The 22,836-nt window shown below is 36.6% G+C and overlaps 1 protein-coding gene across 3 annotated transcripts in view; it reads left to right on the top strand.

The window, feature by feature from the left end:
- Positions 1–22,836, top strand: part of HPSE2 (heparanase 2 (inactive)) — a gene marked incomplete at both ends in the record, with an annotated part of 666,883 nt that overhangs the window by 386,556 nt on the left and 257,491 nt on the right. Inside the window, one exon of one of the 3 annotated variants that reach the window (XM_080694399.1) lies at positions 12,438–12,611. The exons of the other annotated variants lie outside the window; for them this stretch is intronic. Coding sequence (XP_080550525.1) covers positions 12,438–12,611 — 174 coding nt within the window. The remainder of the gene's footprint in view (positions 1–12,437; positions 12,612–22,836) is intronic. 3 annotated transcript variants of the gene reach the window in all.

Here is a 22,836-nt window from a genome sequence, read left to right as displayed (position 1 = left end):
AAGGTTTCCACAAACATTTGGTGGAGGAAATAATAATCTTTTAACTAAATATTGTTGAAAAATAATAATTACATGAAAAAGAATAAAATTGGACCCTTACCTAATCCCATATACAAATATCAACTCAAAATAGATAAAAGACCTAAATATATATCTTAAGACCATAAACTTTTAGAAGAAAATCTGGGTCATAAAACCTCACAACATTGAAATTGGCAGTGATTTCTTGGATATGATTTCAATGGCACAGGCAACAGAAGAGTATACAAACTCCCTAAAAAAAAATTGTATATCCAAAGACAATGTAAACAGAGTTAAAAGTTACTGATAGAATGGGATAAAATATTTCTAAATGCTATATCTGAAGGTATATTAATATTCCAACTAGAAATCCTAAAAATTAGCAACAATAAAAGCAAACAATACAATTTAGAGATAGGTATAAGACTAACATAAATAATGAATCTCCACAGATAACCAATCTTAGTTGTCTGTTGGAATGGAAAATCTTGTTTCTCTGGTTCTGGTGTGTGTTACCTATTTCTTCTATGTAGTTAATCCCTTCGAGTATTTTCTCTAGCACTGGTTTTGAAGACATAAATTCCTTGAGTTTCTGTTTGTCCTGGAAGCTTCTTATTTCTCCATCTAATTTGATAGAAAGTTTTGCTGGGTAGGAAATTTTTGGCTGGAAGTTGTTTTCTTTCAGAGTTTGGAATATGTTACTCCAAGCCCTTCTGGCTCTCATGACTTGATTTGGGAAGTCTGTAGTGATTCTAATTGGTTTGCCTCTGAATGTCACTTGGCCCTTTGTTTTTGTTGCCTTTAAGATTCTCTGCTTGGCTTCCACATTGGTCATTTTGACAATTATGTGGCGTGGGGATCCTCTTCTCCGATTCTGTCTAAAGGGAGTTCTATAAGTTTCCTGGACCTGTGTATGGACCTCTTGCTCTATGTTTGAAAATTTTTCTGCTATTACTTCCTTGAAGAGATTGTTGATCCCTTTGGTTTCACCTTCTTTTCCCTCCTCTATTTCAATTATTCTTAGGTTAGCTCTCTTAAAATGGGCCCATATTTCTTCAATGTCAGATTACTGCTGTCAGATATTTTTTTTCTATATTAGAAACTATGCATTCATTTTTGGATTGATCATCTTCTAAGAGTGAGATTCTATTCTCCATGTGGTCTAATTGGTTGTTTGTACTTTGTATTGAGGCCTTTACTTTATTAATTGCATCCTTTATCTCTTTTTGGCTCTCTCTGAATTCTTTTCGAAGCACCTCTATTATTTCTACAGTTATTTTCTGCCAAGATTACCTCCTCCTCTTCGGCATCTGTGTGATGATCTCCCATGCAGTTAATTGGCTGGGCCTCAAAGTGAGCGAAAGCCCCGAGGGGAGGTGTTGTCTCTGGCCAAAGTACTCCCCCACTCTTAGATATTCTTTCATAACTATTATTCTTTTGATAATGATTCTTTTAACTTTCCACATGAATTGCTCCAGTGATGTAAGTTCAGGACTGTGAGAGAAACTGAGTCCGAGGAAAATAAACTTTCTGGTAATTTGTCAAAGCCTCTAAACGTCCTCGGCCTTGCTCAAATGGTAATAAAATCTAGTCAGAATTCAAATGCTGTGGAAAACATTCCAGTAACAGCAGTTACAAAACACAGATTTCCCCTCTATCTCTGACCTTCATTCTAATCATTAACTTACAATAAAAGCCCTGAAAGGGAGGCAACCTGGTGCCTCTGTTTACCACTCTCCTTTTGATCCTGCCTAGATACAGAGAAGATAAACTTTGTTTAACCTAGTTGATGAGCAGCTAATACTGCCCAATACAATAGAGCTGAAGGCTAGGAAGATTCTTGACCTTTACACCCAATATGAGAGTTGCCTGAGACAGGGAGGAACCACGTGGCTAAGAAATGGATATGTCAGAACAAAGAATAGATATAATAAATATGTAAGTGTGAAAGAAAGGAAATATGGTGAGAGTAAGAAAGGATTTTTATATGAAGAAGAGCTTATCCTAAGATTGTCCCAAATGGGAAAGAGAGAATTAGGGTAATCAGAAAAGAAAAGGATATTGCAAAGGGTCTGTGATAGGAATATGGATTATTTATAAGATGAATAGGCTTCTAATAAGCCTATAGTTTGAGGAAAAGTGCTCTGCAGCTAGGGAAGTACATTTGACAACTAAATCTAAAAACTTCATGTTATTTTTTGGTGGTTATCTGCCAAATTGTGTTGTGAGCTTGCTTAAGCTTTCAGACTTTAGAAGGTAATGCAGATGAAACCTGGGAGACTTCCATCACATCCCCCTGGATCGCCATATCTCCCCATGCCTGCCATATGGACTAAGCCCTAGAGATAGAAAGTTCCAAAAAAGTTAAAGGAGATTCCATGAGAGGCCTATTCTCCAAGCTCTGGGCATGCCTGTGTCTTCTGGAATTTGCCCTTTTTGAGCTGCCTGTCTGCAAGGGCAGCTGGATCTGCCGCAAGATCCGGAGAAGATCCGGAGCTAATCTCTTGAATGCCAGACTAGTTTTTTTTTACTTTGTTTACATGTCATTCACTATTGTTTTGCAGTGATTGCACTCCTTTCTTTTTTCTACTATTAATCTCACTGGTGAAGGATATAAATTTTCTGGGTTCTTGTAATAAAGTGTCAATCGCTCAAGAAGCTTTTGTCCATGTCAGATTCTTTCCCAAAGCGCCGTGAATAGGAACTTAAAAGAGAAAGAATCGCTGCAGATAAGTGGCTGCAGAACTTCACCCGTATCCTTGCCCATCTTTCTGAGATAAATCGATCTCAAGCAGACTCAACGGCCATTCCAACTGAGGCAGTCTGCCACAATTTTCCTGATTTTATCTTCTAGAAATCTCTGAATTTCTGTTTTATTGGGTTCTGATGTTGTGGGGTTGTGGGCATTCACTGCTCCATTGTTATTCCTCTTTCCCATGATTTCGGAAGTTTGTGCCTTCTCTGGGTTCTTCCCTTGGGTCACTACAATTTCACTTAAGGTGCTCTGGATCTTGAGTCTGTGGTATCTCAGACCCCACTACTCCTTTATTGGGTTGTATCGCAGAGTCTCAGACCCAGGGAGTCAATAGAGGCTGCTTTCGACTATGGAGGGTGCCAGGTTGGGTGTTCTCCTATGGTGTGATATCTCTGCCACTGCCACTCCCCCACTGGGTCAAGTTCCTGGGAGTCAGTACTGGGATTTCTCCTCTGGGGCCCGCAATTTGACTCACTGTTGTTGAGTACGCAGATGGAGCTGTAGTGGACTCAGTGAATTCACTGCCGCTGCCGCCGGTGGCAATATGGCGCTGCTGCTATGCCCTCGGCCATGAGGCTGGCATATTTCTTCTCTGTTTTTGAGCTCTGCTTTGAGTCCCTGCAGCGTGTGCTGAGCCCAGCCACTGGGAGCTTTAGATGCTCCCTGTGCTGAAAAATCTGCCAAATCCCACCCGGCTGAACCGCAGCGGCTCACTTCGGCTCACTGTCTGCCTCTCCTCTCTGGAGCCTGGTGGGCTGTTGAGTGCGTTGGTCTGGTGCTGCCCGGTGAACTTACTGCTGCCGCCGTCAGTAAGGCACTGCTGTCGTGTCCTCGGGCGTGAGGCCGGCGTATCTCCTCTGTGGCTCTGAGCTCTGTTCTGAGTTCCCCTCCTCTCTGGGGCTGGTGCTTCAAGGAAAGATGGTGACCGCTGCTCCGCGCCACAGTTCCGGCCGCAGCACTGCAGTCTGGTTTCTTTCTGGTGTCCCGTTTTGCCAGCCGTATTTTTAATCTGTCCCTTGTAGTTACATTTTTTTAAATTTTATTTTATTGGTGCACTGTATTCATACATCATAGTGGGATACAAACTTTTGTAGACATACATGCACACATCGCCCAGTCAGCCCCCACCCGATCCTCACCCCATTCTCTCCCCATCCCTCCTTCCCATGCTTGGCTTAGTGGTTGACATCTAGTATTATAGCAATTTATCCAAAATTAAAAATGATAATCTCACATAACAGTTTCATTTGTCTGATACCAAGTGTTTGATGATTTAAAGATAGCATTTCAATATTTCTTTTTGCTTTCTTTCTTACTAGAGCATATTTTTTTCTGTTTTTTTAGGTGAAACTATCATATATTTATATATTTATTTTTCAGAAAAAAATCTATCCTAATATGGAATATGAATTCTAGATACCCAAAACGATCTTGAAAAAGAACAAAGCTAGCAGATATATATTTTCTGATTTCAAACCATATAAAGATACAATAATTGAAACAGTGTAGTACTGTTCTAAAGGCAGATATATAGACCATTGGAGTTAAATACAAGCCTAGAGCTAAATTCTTCCCTATATTGTCAAGTTATTTTTGACAAGGTTTCCACGAACATTTGGTGGTGGAAATAATAATTTTTTAACTAAATATTGTTGAAAAATAATAATTACATGGAAAAGAATAAAATTGGACCTTTACCTAATCCCATATACAAGTATTAACTCAAAATAGATAAAAGACCTAAATATAAATCTTAAGACTATAAACTTTTAGGAGAAAATCTGGGTCATAAAACCTCACAACATTGAAATTGGCAGTGATTTCTTGGATATGATTTCAATGGCACAGGCAACAGAAGAATATACAAACTCCCTAAAAAATAAAAGAAAATATTGTATATCCAAAGACAATGTAAACAGAGTTAAAAGTTACTAATAGAATTGGATAAAATATTTCCAAATGCTATATCTGAAGGTATATTAATATTCCAACTAGAAATCCTAAAAATTAACAACAATAAAGGCAAACAATACAACTTAGAGATAGGTAAAAGACTAACATAAATAATGAATCTCCACAGATAACCAATCTTAGTTGTCTGTTGGATGGAAATTCATGTTTCTCTAGTTCTGGAGTGTGTTACCTATTTCTTCTATGTAGTTAATCTCTTTGAGTATTTTCTCTAGCGCTGGTTTTGAAGACATAAATTCCTTCAGTTTCTGTTTGTCATGGAAGCTTCTTATTTCTCCATCTAATTTGATAGAAAGTTTTGCTGGATAGGAAATTTTTGGCTGGAAGTTGTTTTCTTTCAGAGTTTGGAATATGTTACTCCAAGCCCTTCTGGCTCTCATAACTTGGTTTGGGAAGTCTGGAGTGATTCTAATTGGTTTGCCTCTGAATGTCACTTGGCCCTTTGCTTTTGTTGCCTTTAAGATTCTCTGCTTGGCTTCCACATTGGTCATTTTGACAATTATATGGCGTGGGGATCCTCTTCTCCGATCCTGTCTAAAGGGAGTTCTATAGGTTTCCTGGATCTGTGTATCAACCTCTTGCTCTATATTTGGAAAATTTTCTGCTATTACTTCCTTGAAGAGATTGTTGATCCCTTTGGTATCACTTTCTTTTCCCTCCTCTATTCCAATTATTCTTAGGTTAGCTCTCTTAAGATGGGCCCATATTTCTTCAATGTCAGATTCCTGCTGTTGGATATTTTTTTCTAGATTAGAAACTATGCATTCATTTTTGGATTGCTCATCTTCGAAGAGCGAGATTCTGTTCTCCATGTGGTCTAATCGGTTGTTTGGGCTTTGAATTGAGGCCTTTACTTTATTAATTGCATCCTTTATCTCTTTTTGGCTCTCTCTGAGTTCTTTTCGAAGCACCTCTATTATTTCTACAGTTATTTTCCTGATTTGATCTTCTAGAAATCTCTGATTTTCTGTTTTATCAGGTTCTGATGTTGTGGTAATGTAGCCGTCCATTGAGTTCGCCGCTGCCGCCGGCAGTATGGCGCTGCTGCCGCGTCCTCGGGCTCGTGTGTCTCCTCTGTGGCCCTGAGCTCTGTTCTCAGTCCGCTTTCTCTCTGGGGCCTGGTGGTTTTTTTTGTTTTTCTGGTGATGGTGTTTTCTGGCTATGAAAGGCGCTCTTTTTGTGGTAATGGAGATTGGTTGTTAGCGGGACTCTTAAGCCCCGCTTTTCTCGGTCGCCATCTTCCCGGAAGTCCTCACATTTTTTTTTCCTCTGGTGATGGTGTTTTCTGGCTATGAAAGGTGCTGATTTTGTGGTAATAGAGATTGGTTGTTAGCGGGGCTCATAAGCCCTGCTTTTCTTGGTTGCCATCTTCCCAGAAGTCCTCCCCTATATTTCTTCATTGTCCAATTCATGCTGTTGAATTGTATTTTCTAAATCATATACTATGCATTCATTTTTGGAGTGATCATCTTCTAGAAGTGATATTATTTTCTATATGTGGTCTAATTGATTGTTTATAGTATGAATTGATGCCTTCATTTCTGTGATTGCATCCTTTATTTCTTTCAGACTATCTCTAAATCTTTTTAGAAGTCATGTATTATTTCTAAAGTTACATTTCTCATTTGAACTTCTGGAGATCTCTGCAATTCCATGATGTCAGTTTTTGTTTTTGTGAGGTTATGAGAGCTCATTGCTTCCTTGTTATTCCTCCTTCTCATGATTTCAGATATTTGTATCTGTTGCTTTTGATAGATTTCTCTCAGTATCAACTGGTATATTGAAGGGCAAGTTGTGTCATATTTAACAGTGAAGGTTGAGTGAGGAGGGAAGTAAAGTCATAAATGCAAGAATAGGGTAAAGCAACAGATAGGATGGAATAGAATGAGAGTATGAGTTTGGTAAAGTAGTATGTAGTAGAGATTAGAGGTAGTGAATATATAGTAGTATTCTAGTAAACAATCTAGAGTTTTTAGTATAATGACTTAATACAAGACAAATAAGAGAATAGAGGAAAAAAGAAAAAAACAGAAATGGGATGAAGAGAAGAGAGTATGTATATACAAGGGAAGAAGATTGGGAGAGGGGTTTAGAAGAGAGCAAACAATCATACACATTCACACACAAAAACAAGAAACAAAAAAACAACTACAACAAATTTGCAACCCTACAAATATATGAATATTCAGCAGACTGGACCTCTGCAGTTTCTCTCTGTTCAGACTCCAAGTGCCACCAGCACCTTTCCTGCTGCAAGCCTGGTTTTTTGAGTCTTTCTCAGTCTATGCAGATGGATGGTATCAATAAGCCTGGATCTAGTGTTAAGTGTAGATCACCCTCCATGCTTTCCATGGATGTGGAGCCTTCATCTCTTCCTGCCTGTGTAGATGGCGGATGCCTCTGGGACCAAACCCAGTATCAGAGTGTCTGTTCTCCACAGGTTTGGCTGGGTAGGTCTGACTTCTCCCTATTCACCACGATTGGGTGGTCTGTGATGATCCCAGAGATCCTATTAGTTGGATCTAGTGTTAAGTGTAGGTCTCCCTCCATGCTTTCCACTGATGCCTGAGTCTGTCCTAGCCTCTTCTCTGTCCAACAGCAGATGCAGCCCCCACCTTCACTGGGTTGAATTGCATAGTCTCAGACCCAGGGAGTATATCACGGCTGTGCGAGTCCCTGGGGGCGCTGCACTGGATGTTCTCCTGTGGGGATGAAGGGTTCACTTATGTTTTTGTTGAGGGCCGCTCTGGATTTCTGGAGGGCATTATGAGTTTGGCTGCCACTGCTCTAAGTTGTAGCTGTTGTTTGTGCAGGAGGAACCGATGGCTTACAATTCCAGTGATCTGTAGCCACTTACTTCATTTCAAGTTATTGGTTATTTTGTGTGTGTGTGTATCTCTGGAGTTGGGTGCATTGAGGCAAGGTGGCACTTCCGTGGTGCCCATGGCTGCAGTTGTTGAAGTTGAGTGGGGTTATTTTCTGCTCTCTGATTGGTGTTCTAGCTTTTTATTTCTGTCTATTACTTAAAGTGTGTGTGTGTGTGTGTGTGTGTGTGTGTGTGTGTGTGTATGTGTGTGTGTGTGTGTGTGTGTGTTTTAATGTTATGTGTTTTCTTGCTTTTGTAAGAAGTCTGTTTTTAAGGCAATGGAAATCAGGCGTCAGCAGGACTGATATGTGCTGCTTCCCTTGGTCACCATCTTCTGGGAAGTCCTCAAGACTAGATTTCTGAGTTCCTCTATGTCACCATATTTTTTTTTCTTCTCCTTCTGGTTCTTATGTGTTGACATTTCTTAAAGGCTTTATCTTTTGCCACTTTTCTACCTTTTGTCCTTCTGAAGTCTCAAGAACTTTCAGAACATCAACTATAAGCACTCTTTAGATGGCTCCCAAGCCTGTTTCATCACACTGGAGATCCAGCTTCTCTTCTTTACTTGCCTGTTAAGCAGTACTCCTCAGAATTCTATTCCTGTAAAGTGTCAGCCTGACTAGAGGACACAGAGGCACTGGCACCCTCTGGTGTACAGAGTTGAAAGTCACCTCTAAGTATCTACTACATTGTATGGAGCCTGAAACAAATATTCCAAGGAAGATTATATTTGTTGAGCATCTACTAAATTTCCTATATTCAAAAATATTTACTTCTCTGAAATACCTTAGAACACATATTTTAACCCAGAAACAGTTATTTTAGATCTCTCTTGGGCCTCATTCAATTTCATAGTAAACCACTTTTATGCAAAAAAAAAAAAAAAATGGCTGTGAGAACTCTTCAGTATGACTTTAAAGCAGAAAATTGATGTGTATTAGATGCTTCAAAGGCTACCATAAGATACAGTGCCAGATTTGTTTATTAGTTTAACTGGTAAACAAGTTATTGTTCTGAGGAAGTTAATGAATCAAGAGGTAAATGCCAGAATAACACAATGTCACAGGAGACATCTTAAGGCAGTGAGATACCAACAAACAATATAAAGCCTGAGTGTAGGAAGAGTTAAGGTCACTATGGGGCATTTACTGTGCTCAGGAATGGCTTCAGAAGAGGTAGAACTTAAATTTATCCTCAATCAAGTCTTTCCCAAATTTCTAGCATTCTAGTTCTTAATTTTTACCTTGCTAACAAATCATCTAAATTATTTCTCTACACTGTTCTTATTGTGTGTATGTGTGTGTGTGTGTGTGTGTGTGTGTGTGTGGTATTAGGGGTTGAACACAGAGCATTCTATCTTCAAGCTACACCCTCAGCCCAATTTTATTTCTTATTTGGAAATAAGGTCTTGTTAGGTTAATGAGAGTCTCATTCTTGCTGAGGCTGTCCTCGAACCTGTGATCCTCCCATGTCAGTCTCCTAGGTACAGGGATTACAAGCATGTGCTATCACGCCTGGCTCTACACTGTTCTTTACACTGACAGTTTTTGTAAATTACTTTTATTTGCTTTAACCCATCAAAATATGAAAGACAGGCTTAACGTGTTTTTATGTTGGGTATGTATTCATCTTTCTAATACATATGAAACAAATATGGGAAATACCATTATATAGAAATAACGGTTCTAGAAAAAGACCATATAAAATCAATCTATGTAAAATTAGTATTAGTCATTTATATTAAATGTTGATTTAAAATTTACCAGAATTTTAGTCCACTAATAAATCTAAAAAATATAAAAATCAGTATATATCATTGTTTAGTTAAATTATAAGCTAATTATAGCTATGAAGAATTTGGATGAATAAGATGTTATTTACTTGAATATTAAGTGTTTCTCTGGTAAAATAATACAGATTTTGTGGTATAATTAAATATGAAAGGACTTAAAAATGTCCATATCCTCATCTTAAATTCAAATTATTTTTCAAGATCAGACAGTAATAATTCTCAGGAGTCAGAACCTTTAGATAAATGTATTACAGCTAAAGTTCATAGTGTATTAATGTGATTGTTCATATATAAATGTATGAATATATACAATCTAATAATTACCAATATCTTTCAAATAGAGAGCAATATTTTCCTAATAATATATTTAGTTTGTCCAATTTTTTAGTCTATTCTTTTGTATTGTTTCACCTTTCCCACAAAGCATATCAACTCCAATAGTATAAAGAAAGAAACTTAAGTTTTTACTTTTTTTTAAGTACTAGGGATGGAACCCCAGAGTATTCTACCTCTGAGCTATACCCCCAGACCTATTTTTATTCTTTATTTTGAAACAGGGTCTTACTAAGCCTCACTAAGTAGCTGAGACTGTCCACGACCGTCATTCTCAGCCTCCCAAATCCTGGGATTACAAGCGTGTGCCACCACACCCAGCTGTTTTTACTTTTTCTTATATATCTCACCCATGTCAGCCTAAAAGTCTTATCAAAAATGTAATTGAGTTGCAGTATGTAGTATATGGTAAATGCAGGATCATTTTATTTTCTTCCTTTTCTGACTTTTTTAGACAACCATTTCTGTGTGTGTGTGTGTGTGTGTGTGTGTGTGTGTGTGTGTGTGTGTGGTACTGGAGGTGAAACCCAGAAGCATTCTACCTCCAAGTTACACCCCTCAGCCCTATTTTTTATTCTTTATTTTGAAACAAGGTCTTACTAAGTTGCAAAAGGCCTCACTAAGTAGCTGAGGTTGTTTCAGTCTCCCAAGTACTGAGATTATAAGTATGTGCTACCACACCAGGCTAGGAGAACCATTCTTGAAAAGAAAAGACATTAACTTTATTTCTTGATATTAATCTCTTATTTAATTTTTATAAATTTGAAAAACTGAAAAGGCATATATAACTGATTTTTGTTCAGTAACTGGTTAACCCAAAATGGGTTCTAATTTTTCTCAAGGTAAGCTTTTTAGTTTTAAATAAAGGTTATTAATTAATATATTATAAATGTACATATCAAATAACATATTATAAGCAAAGGTTATTAATAACATACTAATTAACATTAGTTTGAATATAAAAATATATTAATGATGAATAGTATAACAAATTCTAAGTCATATCAATATAAACACAATTATAACTTAACATAATTTACTTGAGGCTTAAAATTATGCTATTTTCTTACTGAGTTGTATGTAGATAGTTATAAAATTATACACATGTGTTTGTTTTATGTTCACTTTAATGGGTATGTACATTCATTTTAGTTCTATAATTCTGGGACTAAAAATAAACAAGTTTATCCCTTTAATGTGAAACCTATGCTCTTTGGTGTTTTTGCTCAATTGCTCAATCCTGGGTAGAATGTAAGATAATTTATATAAGAAAATTTCTTTTCTTCATCTTGATACTCTTAAAAAATGCTTTCTCACACATATCCTTAAATGAATTCATAAATGACAATAGCAGCCTTGCTATATCTCACTTCAAAAACTGATAATGGACTCAATCCAATGATATGTCTCTAATTTAAAGGATTAAAAGACCTAAAATTGTCTTTACACTGACTTTTTTTGGTAAATTACTTTGATTTGCCTTAAACCATCAAACTATAAAGTCAGAGGTTTGATGTGTATTGTGTTTGATGTATATAAAATTGCATATGGAACAACCTTGATCACATCATCAACCTTGATCTGCATCATCTTTTGTGAACACCTGGTGGAAACTTAGTGTTTCACAGAACCCCATTTTAGAAACTAGGTTGATGTGAATCCCTATGCATAATTATTAACTGAACATACTTTTTCCAACTATATATTACCTAAAATCTTGTTACCCATACCTTAGGAAACACTGCCTAAAAGCAAGTAAAATCTAGTCATGTTGAAAGGAGGAGTAAGGGCGTGCCTCATGAGGAGCATAAATAGAGCAAAGGTCAATTTGGAGAAAAAAATACAGGTGAACTGTAGAGGCCTTGAGCTAAGGAAGGAAAAGACCTTCAACTCCACAAAGGTTCTGAGGAGTAAGTGAAACTGAGGAGAAGTGAGAGAATTGGCAAGAGAGGAATAATTTGATGGAGACATTAATTTTAATAATTCATACAATGGAAATGGGAGCAATAGAAATGAAGGGATAAGATGGTCATGAGACACATGGTTTTAGAGCTGATGATATCTGAAATCAGTCTAACACTGAGCATATTTCTAGCAATTGATATGGTATTTCCATTCCCAGAAATATTATAAATGTGGGCTTGAGTGACATTTTTAAGCTGAGTTATTTTCCAAGACTCACCAGACAGCCATCTTTTCTGATTTTGTGCCTTGACATTATTCCTTCATGTCATGCAGAACATGCCAACAGTTCCAGATCTTCTGATTTTTCCAGTAAATTTAGAAATCCAACTACCCAGTGGAATCTTGAATTTTAAACATCAGGAGTTCGATTTTTTTGTCAACAATAAATGGTGATGCAGAGTGGGATAGACTTGGTTGGCAACTTAGATCCTCTGTCTGGAATTCTGTGTGCTGCCTTATTTATTTTTTCTTGTGCTGGAGATTGAACCTAGGGCCTTATGCATGCCGGGCAACCACTCTGTCACTGAGTTTTACTCCTAACCTCCAGTGTGTTTCTTTCTAAAACCACCTTGAAATGTATCCCAGACCCAAAGATAATAGTCACTTTTAGAAACCTATTTGGGTAATTTCTTATTAGCAGGAAGCTCACAGAAAGGATTATTGTAGTAGTTAATATTTTCCTTTTGTTGGAATGTTGATTTCAATGTTACAAGCCTTTCTCTGCTTCTTCCCAGCCAGGTCTCTAGACAAACTTTATAACTTTGCTGATTGCTCTGGACTTCACCTGATATTTGCTCTAAATGCACTACGTCGTAATCCCAATAACTCCTGGAACAGTTCTAGTGCCCTGAGTCTGTTGAAGTACAGCGCCAGCAAAAAATACAACATTTCTTGGGAACTGGGTAATGGTAAGTAAGGATGTTATTTCCTCTGAATTGACAAGATAAAGATGGAAAATAAATTGGCTTGGGATATAGCCTTAGTCAGACCATCTGCAGTACACTGGTCCAGACAATATTTGGGATGTTTGGCAACGGAATTGACTGTCCATGTGGTAATAGAACAAATAGTGAAAGACATTAGATTTCATGAACCTTTACCATTTGCATCTGTAGTTACCTTTCATTAACTGTTTAAATATAAGGAAAATAGCACAAAATAGGGGAAATACAATGATTTATGAATAACAAAATGATATTAAACCAGATACAAATTCTGCACAGCTTGAGCTTCATTGTAAAATGTGTATTTTCTATGGAATAAGGGCCGCACAATCTACTCCTTAGAAAATAATAATTCAAAGTGCTTTGGTTAAATTCATTTGAAGAATTTTATATGGTACAAGAACCTCTTGAAGGTTCAAAACATCCATTAACATACAAAAGATCTGAGAAGTTCTACTGCAAAGAAATCTGTTCAACATTTTAAAACCTAAGATTTTCTAAACTTTTTTCTTGAGGCTGATTTTAGAAACATGCAACCTGTACAACCATATAGGGCCCCACTCTTAGAAGAGATTGCACTAGTTTTCTCCTCTGCTATTGCCATCTTGAAATTTTTAATAACTTTTAACAAAGGGACTCATGCTTTCATTTTGCATGTGACCCTTAAAATCTTGTAGCCGTTCCTGTTTCATAATTAAATTCTGTGTGTGTGTGTGTGTGTGTGTGTGTGTGTGTGTGTGTAGCTTCTACTATCACTATTTTTATGGAACAATAGTCAGTGGCACAATTTGGAGAAATACTTCCTAAATCATGCTATTTTTTCTCAATCATATATATATATATACATATATATATATATATATATATTTCTATAGATTCTATTATGCTAATATTGAGTCTATAGGGATTATAGTTAAAATTATGGTTATAAATCTGAATTTTTTCTTATTCTCTAATTAAAAGATTTTTAGAACAAAACAATTGAACCTAACAAAGACTTCTCTTCAGATTACTCTTAAAAATTTATATCAGTAGTTTTTCTATGGCTTTTTGTGTGTATCTATTCCATATTTGTTTGGAACAGTACATATTCATTGCATTCTGGAATTTGAAGTTCACATAATAGAATGGCAAAGGAGGAAGGAGGGTCTTATGAGAATAAATGCCTGTGTTTTTTTTTTTTTGTCAGTAGCCAATAATTGGAATGTATCTTTAATTTTCTTCTTTTTTGCTTTTCTTTTCTCTCTTTCTTCCCTAGAATGGGACAAATTTGAGGAAAGTTAGGGTAAAAAGTGGTAGAGCTTCTGCTGAACTGGATAATAACATGGTCTCTCTTTGGTCTGCTTTTGTTTTCTTTGTAAAATATTGTGATGCCTAAGTAAAATTGTTTTGTAAAAAAATTTAACTAGATAAATTTAAAACAATTAAAATTTCCCTGCTAGTGAATAATATAAATAACATATATGTGTATTTATAACCCAGAATTTTTACTCCAAGGAATATACTATATATTCAAGAAAACTGAAAACATATTCACACTAAAAACCAATACAGGAATGTTTAGAACAGTTATTTGTAATAGCAAGGAAGTACAAATGGCCTAAGTTTTCATCAGTTGATGAATGGTAGAAGAAATGTGATATATCCATATAATAAAATAAGGCCATGAAATACAATTAATTATGTACAGATACATTTAAAACATAGATGAAGCTTACAAAAATTACACTAAATGGAAAAAGATAATCACAAAAGACCACACAGTATATTCCCTTTCTGTGAAATGTCTAAGCAAATTTTAGAGATAGAACATAGGTTAGCGGTTGCTTAGAGGTAGGGAGGGAAGTGGAGTTAACTAACTTTACTAAAAATGGTTGAATTACACACATAAAATTAGTGAATTATATATATATATATATATATATATTTTTTTTTTTTGTGGTACTGGGGTTCCTGGAAGCCCTTCTACCTCTAGGCTACACTCCCACGGGCTACACTCCCAGACCTATTTTTTAACTTTTTTTATGTGGAAACAGGGTCTCTTAAGCCAGCGAGGCTGGCTCCGAACCAGCGTGATCCTCCTGTCTCCGCCTCCCAAGCGTGGGGATCACAAGCATGCACCACCATGCCTGGCGGATGTAAAGTTTTTAAATCACATATATGATTTGCAAATAGTTCATCTACAACTTACTTTTTATTTACCTAATGAAATTATTTGAAGTGTATAATTTTTTAATTTTGATAAAATTCAATTTACCAAATTTAAAAAATATTATAGATCATACTTTTGGTGTCTCATCTTTGCCTATCCTAAAGTCACAGAGGATTTTTTCTTTATTTTTCTAAGTTTTATAGTTTATACTTTTGGCCCTATACTTCAGTATTAGTCCATGATGATCTAATTTTTGTGTATAGTGTAAAATCGAGTTATATTTTTAATGTAGGTATCAAGTTTCCCAGCACTGTTTATTTAAAAAATATATTCTTAAATTCCCTTAGTCAAACAGTATTACTAAGTTGGAAAGACCCTCATTAAGTAGCTGAAGCTGACTGAGAACATTGCAATCCTCCTGTCTCAACCTCTCAAGTACTGGATTACAAGAGTACACTACCATGCCTGGCTTATACTGTGTTTTTATAAGCCCTTTACAATGAGTATTAACATTGGAAGTGTAAGTTCACCAACTTTCTTCTTTTTTAAAATTGTTTTTGACTTCTGCATATTTGTATTTCTATGCAAATTTTACGGCTACCTTGGTAATTTGTATTTCTATGCAAATTTTATGGTTACCTTGGTAATTTTACCTTGGTAAAAAAAGCTTGCTGGAATTTTAATAGAGATAGCATTTATTTTTTTTCAGCAAACTTTTTTAATTTTTTTATTGGTGCACTGTATTCATACATCATAATGGGATAAAAAAAAAACTTGTGTAGACATACATGCACACATCACCCAATTAGCCTCTACCCAATCCTTATACCATTCCCTCCCCATCCCTCCTTCCCATGCTTGGTTTAGTGGTTGATATCTAATATATAGCAATTTATCCAAAATTACCAATGATAATCTCACATAATAGATTCATTTGTCTGATATCAAACTTTTGATCACTTAGAGAAAACATTTCAATATTTCTTTTTGCTTTCTTTCTTACCAGAGGATATTTTTTTCTTTTTTTTTCAAGGTGAAACTATCATACATTTTTTTTCAGAAAAATTCTATCCTAACATGAAATATGAACTCTAAATACCCAAAACAATATCAAAAAGAACAAAGCTAGAAGATGTATTTTTCTGATTTCAAACCTTATAAAGCTACAATAATTGAAACAGTATAGTACTGCTCTAAAGGCAGATATATAAACCAGTGGAGTAAAATAAAAAGCCTAGAAATAAATTATTCCATATATGGTCAAGTTATTTTTGACAAGGTTTCCAAGAACATTTGGTAAAGGAAATAATAATCTTTTCACTAAATATTGTTGAAAAATAATAAGTACATGAAAAAGAATAAAATTGGACCCTTACCTAACACCATATACAAATATTAACTCAAAATAGGTAAAAGACCTAAATGTAAATCTTAAGACTATAAACTTTTAGAAGAAAACCTGGCTCATAACACTTCACAACATTGAAATTGGCAGTGATTTCTTGGATATGATTTCAAAGGCACAGGCAACAACAGAATAAACAAACAAACTTTGTAAAAAATAAAAGAATGTTGTACATCCAAAGACAATTTAAACAGAGTTAAAAGTTACTGATAGAATGGGATAAAATATTTCTAAATGCTATATCTGAAGGTATAATAATATTCCAAATAGAAATCCTAAAAATTAGCAACAATAAAAGCAAGCAATGCAATTTAGAAATAGGTAAAAGACTAAAGTAAATAATGAATCTCCAAAGATTTTAACCAATAAACACATGAATATATTCTTCTTTGCTTAGTTGTCTGCTGGGTGGAAAATCTTGTTTCTCTGGTTCTGGTGTGTGTTACCTATTTCTTCTTTGTAGTTAATCTCTTTGAGTATTTTCTCTAGTGCTGGTTTCGAAGCCATAAATTCCTTGAGTTTCTGTTTGTCATGGAAGCTTCTTATTTCCCCATCTAATTTGATAGATAGTTTTGCTGGGTAGGAAATTTTTGGCTGGAAGTTGTTTTCTTTCAGAGTTTGGAATATGTTACTCCAAGCCCTTCTGGCTCTCATGACTTGGTTTGGGAAGTCTGGAGTGATTCTAATTTGTTTGCCTCTGAATGTCAATTGGACTTTTGTTTTTATTGCCTTTAAGATTCTCTGCTTGGCTTCCACATTGGTCATTTTGACAGTTATGTGGCATGGGGAACCTCTTCTCTGATCCTGTCTAAAGGGAGTTCTATAAGTTTCCTGGACCTGTGTATCAACTTCTTGCTCTATGTTTGGAAACTTTTCTGCTATTATTTCTTTGAAGAGATTATTGATCCCTTCGGTTTCACCTTCTTTTCCCTCCTCTATTCCAATTATTCTTAGGTTAGCTCTCTTAAAATGGGCCCATATTTCTTCAATGCCAGATTCCTGCTGTCTGATTTTTTTCTAAGTTATAAATTATGCATTCATTTTGGGAGTGATCATCTTCTAGGAGTGAGATTCTCTTCTCCATGTGATCTAATCGATTGTTTATACTTTGATTTGAGGCATTTACCTCAATGATTGCATCCTTTATTTCTTTTAGAGTCTCTCTAGATTCTTTTCAAAAGTCCTGTATTATTTCTACAGTTATATTCCTAATTTGATCTTCTGGAGATCTCTGAATTTCTGTGTTATCAGGTTCTGATATTGTGGGGTTGTAGGCTTTCATTGCTCTATTGTTGTTCCTCTTTCCCATGATTTCAGAAGTTTGTGCATTCCCTGGGTCACTATGACTTCACTTAGGATGCTTTGTATCTCGAGTCTGCGGAAATCTCAGCCACCACTACTCCTATCTGGGTTGTATAGCAAAGTCTCAGACACAGGAAGTTAATCAAGGCTGCGTGAGACCATGGGGGTGCCAGGCTGGACCTTTTCCCATGGGAAGCTGCGACTAAGGTGTGGTATCTCTGCCACAGCTACTCCTTCACTGGGTTGGACTGCAAAATCTCAGACCCAGGGAGATTATCAAAGCTGTGCAAGTCCCTGGGAGTGCAGTACAGGGATTTCTCCTTTAGGGGGCGCAATTTTGCTCAAGGTTATTTTGCCCACCAATCTGGACCTGTTGTGGGTGTGGTGAACTCGCTGTCATTGCTGGCAATATGGCACCACTGCCATGCCCTCGGCCGTGGGGGTGGCGTATATCTTTTCTGGTTTTGAGCTCAGTTTTGAGTCCCTAGAAGGCGTGATGAGCTTGGCCACTGGGAGCCTTAGACGTTCTTTACACTGAAAGAACTGCTGAATTATACCTGAATGATCCACAGCTGCTCACTTCAACTCCTTATTTACTTTTCCTTTCTGGAGCCTGGTGCTGTGAGGCATGATGGCGCCTGCACAGCTCCGCAATGCGGGCTGGTTTCTGGTCTCTGGTTGTTCTTCTAGTCTTTTTTTTTTCTGTCCTTTATGTTTACATTTTTTATTTCTCTGCTGATGGTGTTTTCTGGCTATGAAAAGCGCTGATTTTGTGGCAATAGAAATTGAGTTTTAGCAGGACTCAAAAACACTGCTTTTTGGTTGCCATCTTCCCAGAAGTCCTAGAAATAGCATTTAGTCTATAGATCAACTTGGGGAGAATTCCCATCCTAACTATGTTGAGTCTTCCTATTCATGGACCCATATTATCTCCCCAATTATTTAATTTTTAATTTTCTTAAGCAATATTTTATATTTTTCATATTGTACATTTTGCATTCTTCTGTTAATTTTTTATTTATTTATTTATTTATTTATTTATTTATTTATTTTTGTGGTACTGGGGATGGAACCCAAGGGCAGTCTACCCCCGAGCTACACCCCCAGCCCTATTATTTTTTTTATTCTCTCTCTTTTTTTTTTTTAATTGGTGCACTGTATTCATACATCATAGTAGGATACATACTTTTGTAGACATACGTGCACAATTTTCCCAGTCAGCCCCCACCCAATCCCCACCCCATTCTCTCCCTCTCCCTCCCTCCCATGCTTGGCTTAGTAGTTGACATCTAGTATTATGGCAATTTATCTAAAATTAAAAATGATAATCTCACATAACAGTTTCATTTGTCTGATACCAAGCTTTTAATGACTTAAAGATAACATTTCAATATTTCTTTTTGCTTTCTTTCTTACCAGAGAATATTTTTTTCTATTTTTTAGGTGAAACTATCATATATTTATATATTTATTTTTAAGAAAAAAAATCTATCCCAATATGGAATATGGACTCTAGGTACCCAAAACGATCTTGAAAAAGAACAAAGCTAGAAGATATATATTTTCTGATTTCAAACCATATAAAGCTACAATAATTGAAACAGTGTAGTACTGTTCTAAAGGCAGATATATAAAACACTGGAGTTAAATACAAGCCTAGAGCTAAATTCTTCCCTATATTGTCAAGTTATTTTTGACAAGGTTTCCACGAACATTTGGTGGTGGAAGTAATAATCTTTTAACTAAATATTGTTAAAAAATAATAATTACATGGAAAAGAATAAAATTGGACCCTTACCTTATACAGATATTAACTCAAAATAGATAATAAACCTAAATATAAATCTTAAGACTATAAACTTTTAGGAGAAAATCTGGGTCATTAAACCTCACAACATTGAAATTGGCAGTGATTTCTTGGTTATGATTTCAATGGCACAGGCAACAGAGGAGTATACAAACTCCCTAAAAAATAAAAAAATATTGTATATCCAAAGACAATGTAAACAGAGTTAACAGTTACTAATAGAATGGGATAAAATATTTCCAAATGCTATATCTGAAGGTATATTAATATTCCAACTAGAAATCCTAGAAATTAACAACAATAAAGGCAAACAATACCCTTTACAGATAGGTAAAAGACTAACATAAATAATGAATCTCCACAGATAACCAATCTTAGTTGTCTGTTGGATGGAAAATCTTGTTTCTCTAGTTCTGGAGTGTGTTACCTATTTCTTCTTTGTAGTTAATCTCTTTGAGTATTTTCTCTAGTGCTGGTTTTGAAGACAAAATTCCTTCAGTTTCTGTTTGTCATGGAAGCTTCTTATTTCTCCATCTAATTTGATAGAAAGTTTTGCTGGGTAGGAAATTTTTGGCTGGAAGTTGTTTTCTTTCAGAGTTTGGAATATGTTACTCCAAGCCCTTCTGGCTCTCATAACTTGGTTTGGGAAGTCTGGAGTGATTCTAATTGGTTTGCCTCTGAATGTCACTTGGCCCTTTGCTTTTGTTGCCTTTAAGATTCTCTGCTTGGCTTCCACATTGGTCATTTTGACAATTATGTGGCGTGGGGATCCTCTTCTCCGATCCTGTCTAAAGGGAGTTCTATAAGTTTCCTGGACCTGCGTATCGACCTCTTGCTCTATGTCTGGAAAATTTTCTGCTATTACTTCCTTGAAGAGATTGTTGATCCCTTTGGTTTCACTTTCTTTTCCCTCCTCTATTCCAATTATTCTTAGGTTAGCTCTCTTAAAATGGGCCCATATTTCTTCAATATCAGATTCCTGCTGTCGGATATTTTTTTCTAGATTAGAAACTATGCGTTTATTTTTGGTTTGCTCATCTTCTAAGAGTGCGATTCTGTTCTCCATGTGTTCTAATCGGTTGTTTGTGCTTTGAATTGAGGCCTTTACTTCATTAATTGCATCCTTTATCTCTTTTTGGCTCTCTCTGAGTTCTTTTCGAAGCACCTCTATTATTTCTACAGTTATTTTCCTGATTTGATCTTCTAGAAATCTCTGATTTTCAGTTTTATCGGGTTCTGATGTTGTGGGGTTGTGGGCATTTATTGCTCCAGTATTATTCCTCTTTCCCATGATTTCGGATATTTGTGCCTTCTATGGGTTCTTCCCTTGGGTCACTATGACTTCACTTAAGATGTTCTGGATCTCGAGTCAGTAGTATCTCAGACCCCACTACTCCTTTACTGGGTTTTATCACAGAGTCTCCGACCCAGAGAGTCGATAGAGGCTGCTTTAGACTGTGGGGGGTGCCAGGTTGCACATTCTCCTATGGTGTGATATCTCTGCCACCGCCCCTCCCCCACTGGGTCAAGTCCCAGGGGTACAGTACTGGGATTTCTCCTCTGTGGCCCGCAATTTGACTCACTGTTCTTGAGTACGCAGATGTAGCTGTACTGGCCTCGCTGAATTCGGTGCTGCTGCCACCGTTGGCAATATGGCGCCGCTGCTACGCCCTCGGCTGTGGGGCTGGTGTTTTTCTTCTTGGTTTTGATTTCCACTCTGAATCCCTGCAGCGTGTGCTGAGCTCGGCCACTGGTAGCTTTAGATGCTCTCTGCGCAGAGAAATCCCGCCTGGCTGTTCCGCAGTGGCTCACCTCGGCTTGCTGTAGCCGTCCCGTGAATTCACCGGTGCCTCCGGCAGTATGGCGCTGCTGCCGTGTCTGCCGCGTCCTCGGGCGTGAGGCGGGTTATCTCCTCTGTGGCTCTGTTCTCAGTCTGCTTTCTCTCTGGAGCCTGGTGATTTTTTGTTTCACTGGTGATGGTGTTTTCTGACTATGAAAGGCGCTGATTTTGTGGTAATGGAGATTTGTTGTTAGCGGGGCTCTTAAGCCCCGCTTTTCTCGGTCGCCATCTTCCAGGAAGTCCCTTCTGTTAATTTTTAAGTATTTTAGTTTTATATGCTTTTGTAAATGAAATTATGTTCTTAACTTTATTTTTGGATTATTTGTTGCAAATATTTAAAAATATAAATGAGTACTGGGTGTGGTAGTGCATGCTTGTAATCTCTGTGCTTGGGAGGCAGAGATAGGAAGATCATGCAGGTTCAAAGCCAGCCTCACTGGCTTAAGAGACCCTGTTTCCAAATAAAAATATTTTAAAAATTGGTCTGGGAGTGTAGCCCGGAGGTAGACAGATTTCCAGGAACCCCACTACCACCAAATAAATAAATAAATAAATAAATAAATAAATAAATAAATATATAAATAAATAAATAATTTTACAAAATGATGTTATATCCTTGCTGAACATGTTTTTATATCATGCAGTTTTTTCCTCATGTGTATTGATCCCTTAGGATTTTTCATATACAGGATCATGTTGTTTGAGAATAAAGACTCAGCTGCACATGGTGGTGCACACCTATAATCCCAGTGCTTGAGAGGCTGAGACAGGAGAATCACACAGGTTCAAAGCCAGCCTCCCCTACTTAGTGAGGCTCTCAGCAACTTAGTGAGATCCTGTTTCCAAATAAAGTATAAAATAGGTTTGGGAGCATAACCTGGAGGTAGAAAAGCCCCTGGGTTCCACCCCCAATACCACACACACACACACACACACACACACACACACACACAATAGTTACTTTTTTTTCCTTTACATTTAGGTTGCTTTTTATTCTATTATTTCTTTTCTGATTGTACTAGCTAGAACATCTGACTATAAGTGGCAAAAGTACACATCTTTTCCTTGTTCCCAATCTTAGAGGAAAAACATTCATTAACATACCATTAAGTATGCTATTAGCTGGGGGATTTTATATCTCCCTTCTCAGGTTGAGGAGATTACCTTTTATTCATGGTTTGTTGAGAGTACTTATGAGAAATGAGGGTGGCTTTTGCCAAATGCTTTTTCCATTTGTTGAGATGATAATTTGGTTTTGGACTTTTATTCTATTAGTATGTTACTTAATATTAATTTGATTTTGATATTAAATCTACTTTGTGCTAATCTTACTTGGTCATGTTGTTTGAACTTTTTTCTATATTGATGGATTTGGCTTGTAAATATTTTTAAGGGGCACTTTGGCATCTATAATTATGAAAGATATCTACCGATGGTTTTCTCATGATATATTTGTTTGGCTGTGGCATCAGGGGAATTCTAGCCTCATAAAATGAGCTGGAATGTATTCCCTCTTTCTTTATTTTCTGGAGGAATTTGTGAAGTGTTGTCATTAAGTATTTGATAGAATTCATCAACTATTCCATAAGGATCTGGTATTTTCTCTCTCTGTGTGTGTGTGTGTGTGTGTGTGTGTGTGTGTGTGTGTTACTGAGGGTGAAACCCAGGGGCTTTTCTACCTCC

Source organism: Muscardinus avellanarius (genome assembly GCF_963383645.1).
Source record: "Muscardinus avellanarius genome assembly, chromosome: 4".
Classification (NCBI taxonomy): domain Eukaryota; kingdom Metazoa; phylum Chordata; class Mammalia; order Rodentia; family Gliridae; genus Muscardinus; species Muscardinus avellanarius.
The sequence above is the reverse complement of the archived record's forward strand: the minus strand, read 5'-3'. Positions and strand labels throughout refer to the sequence as shown.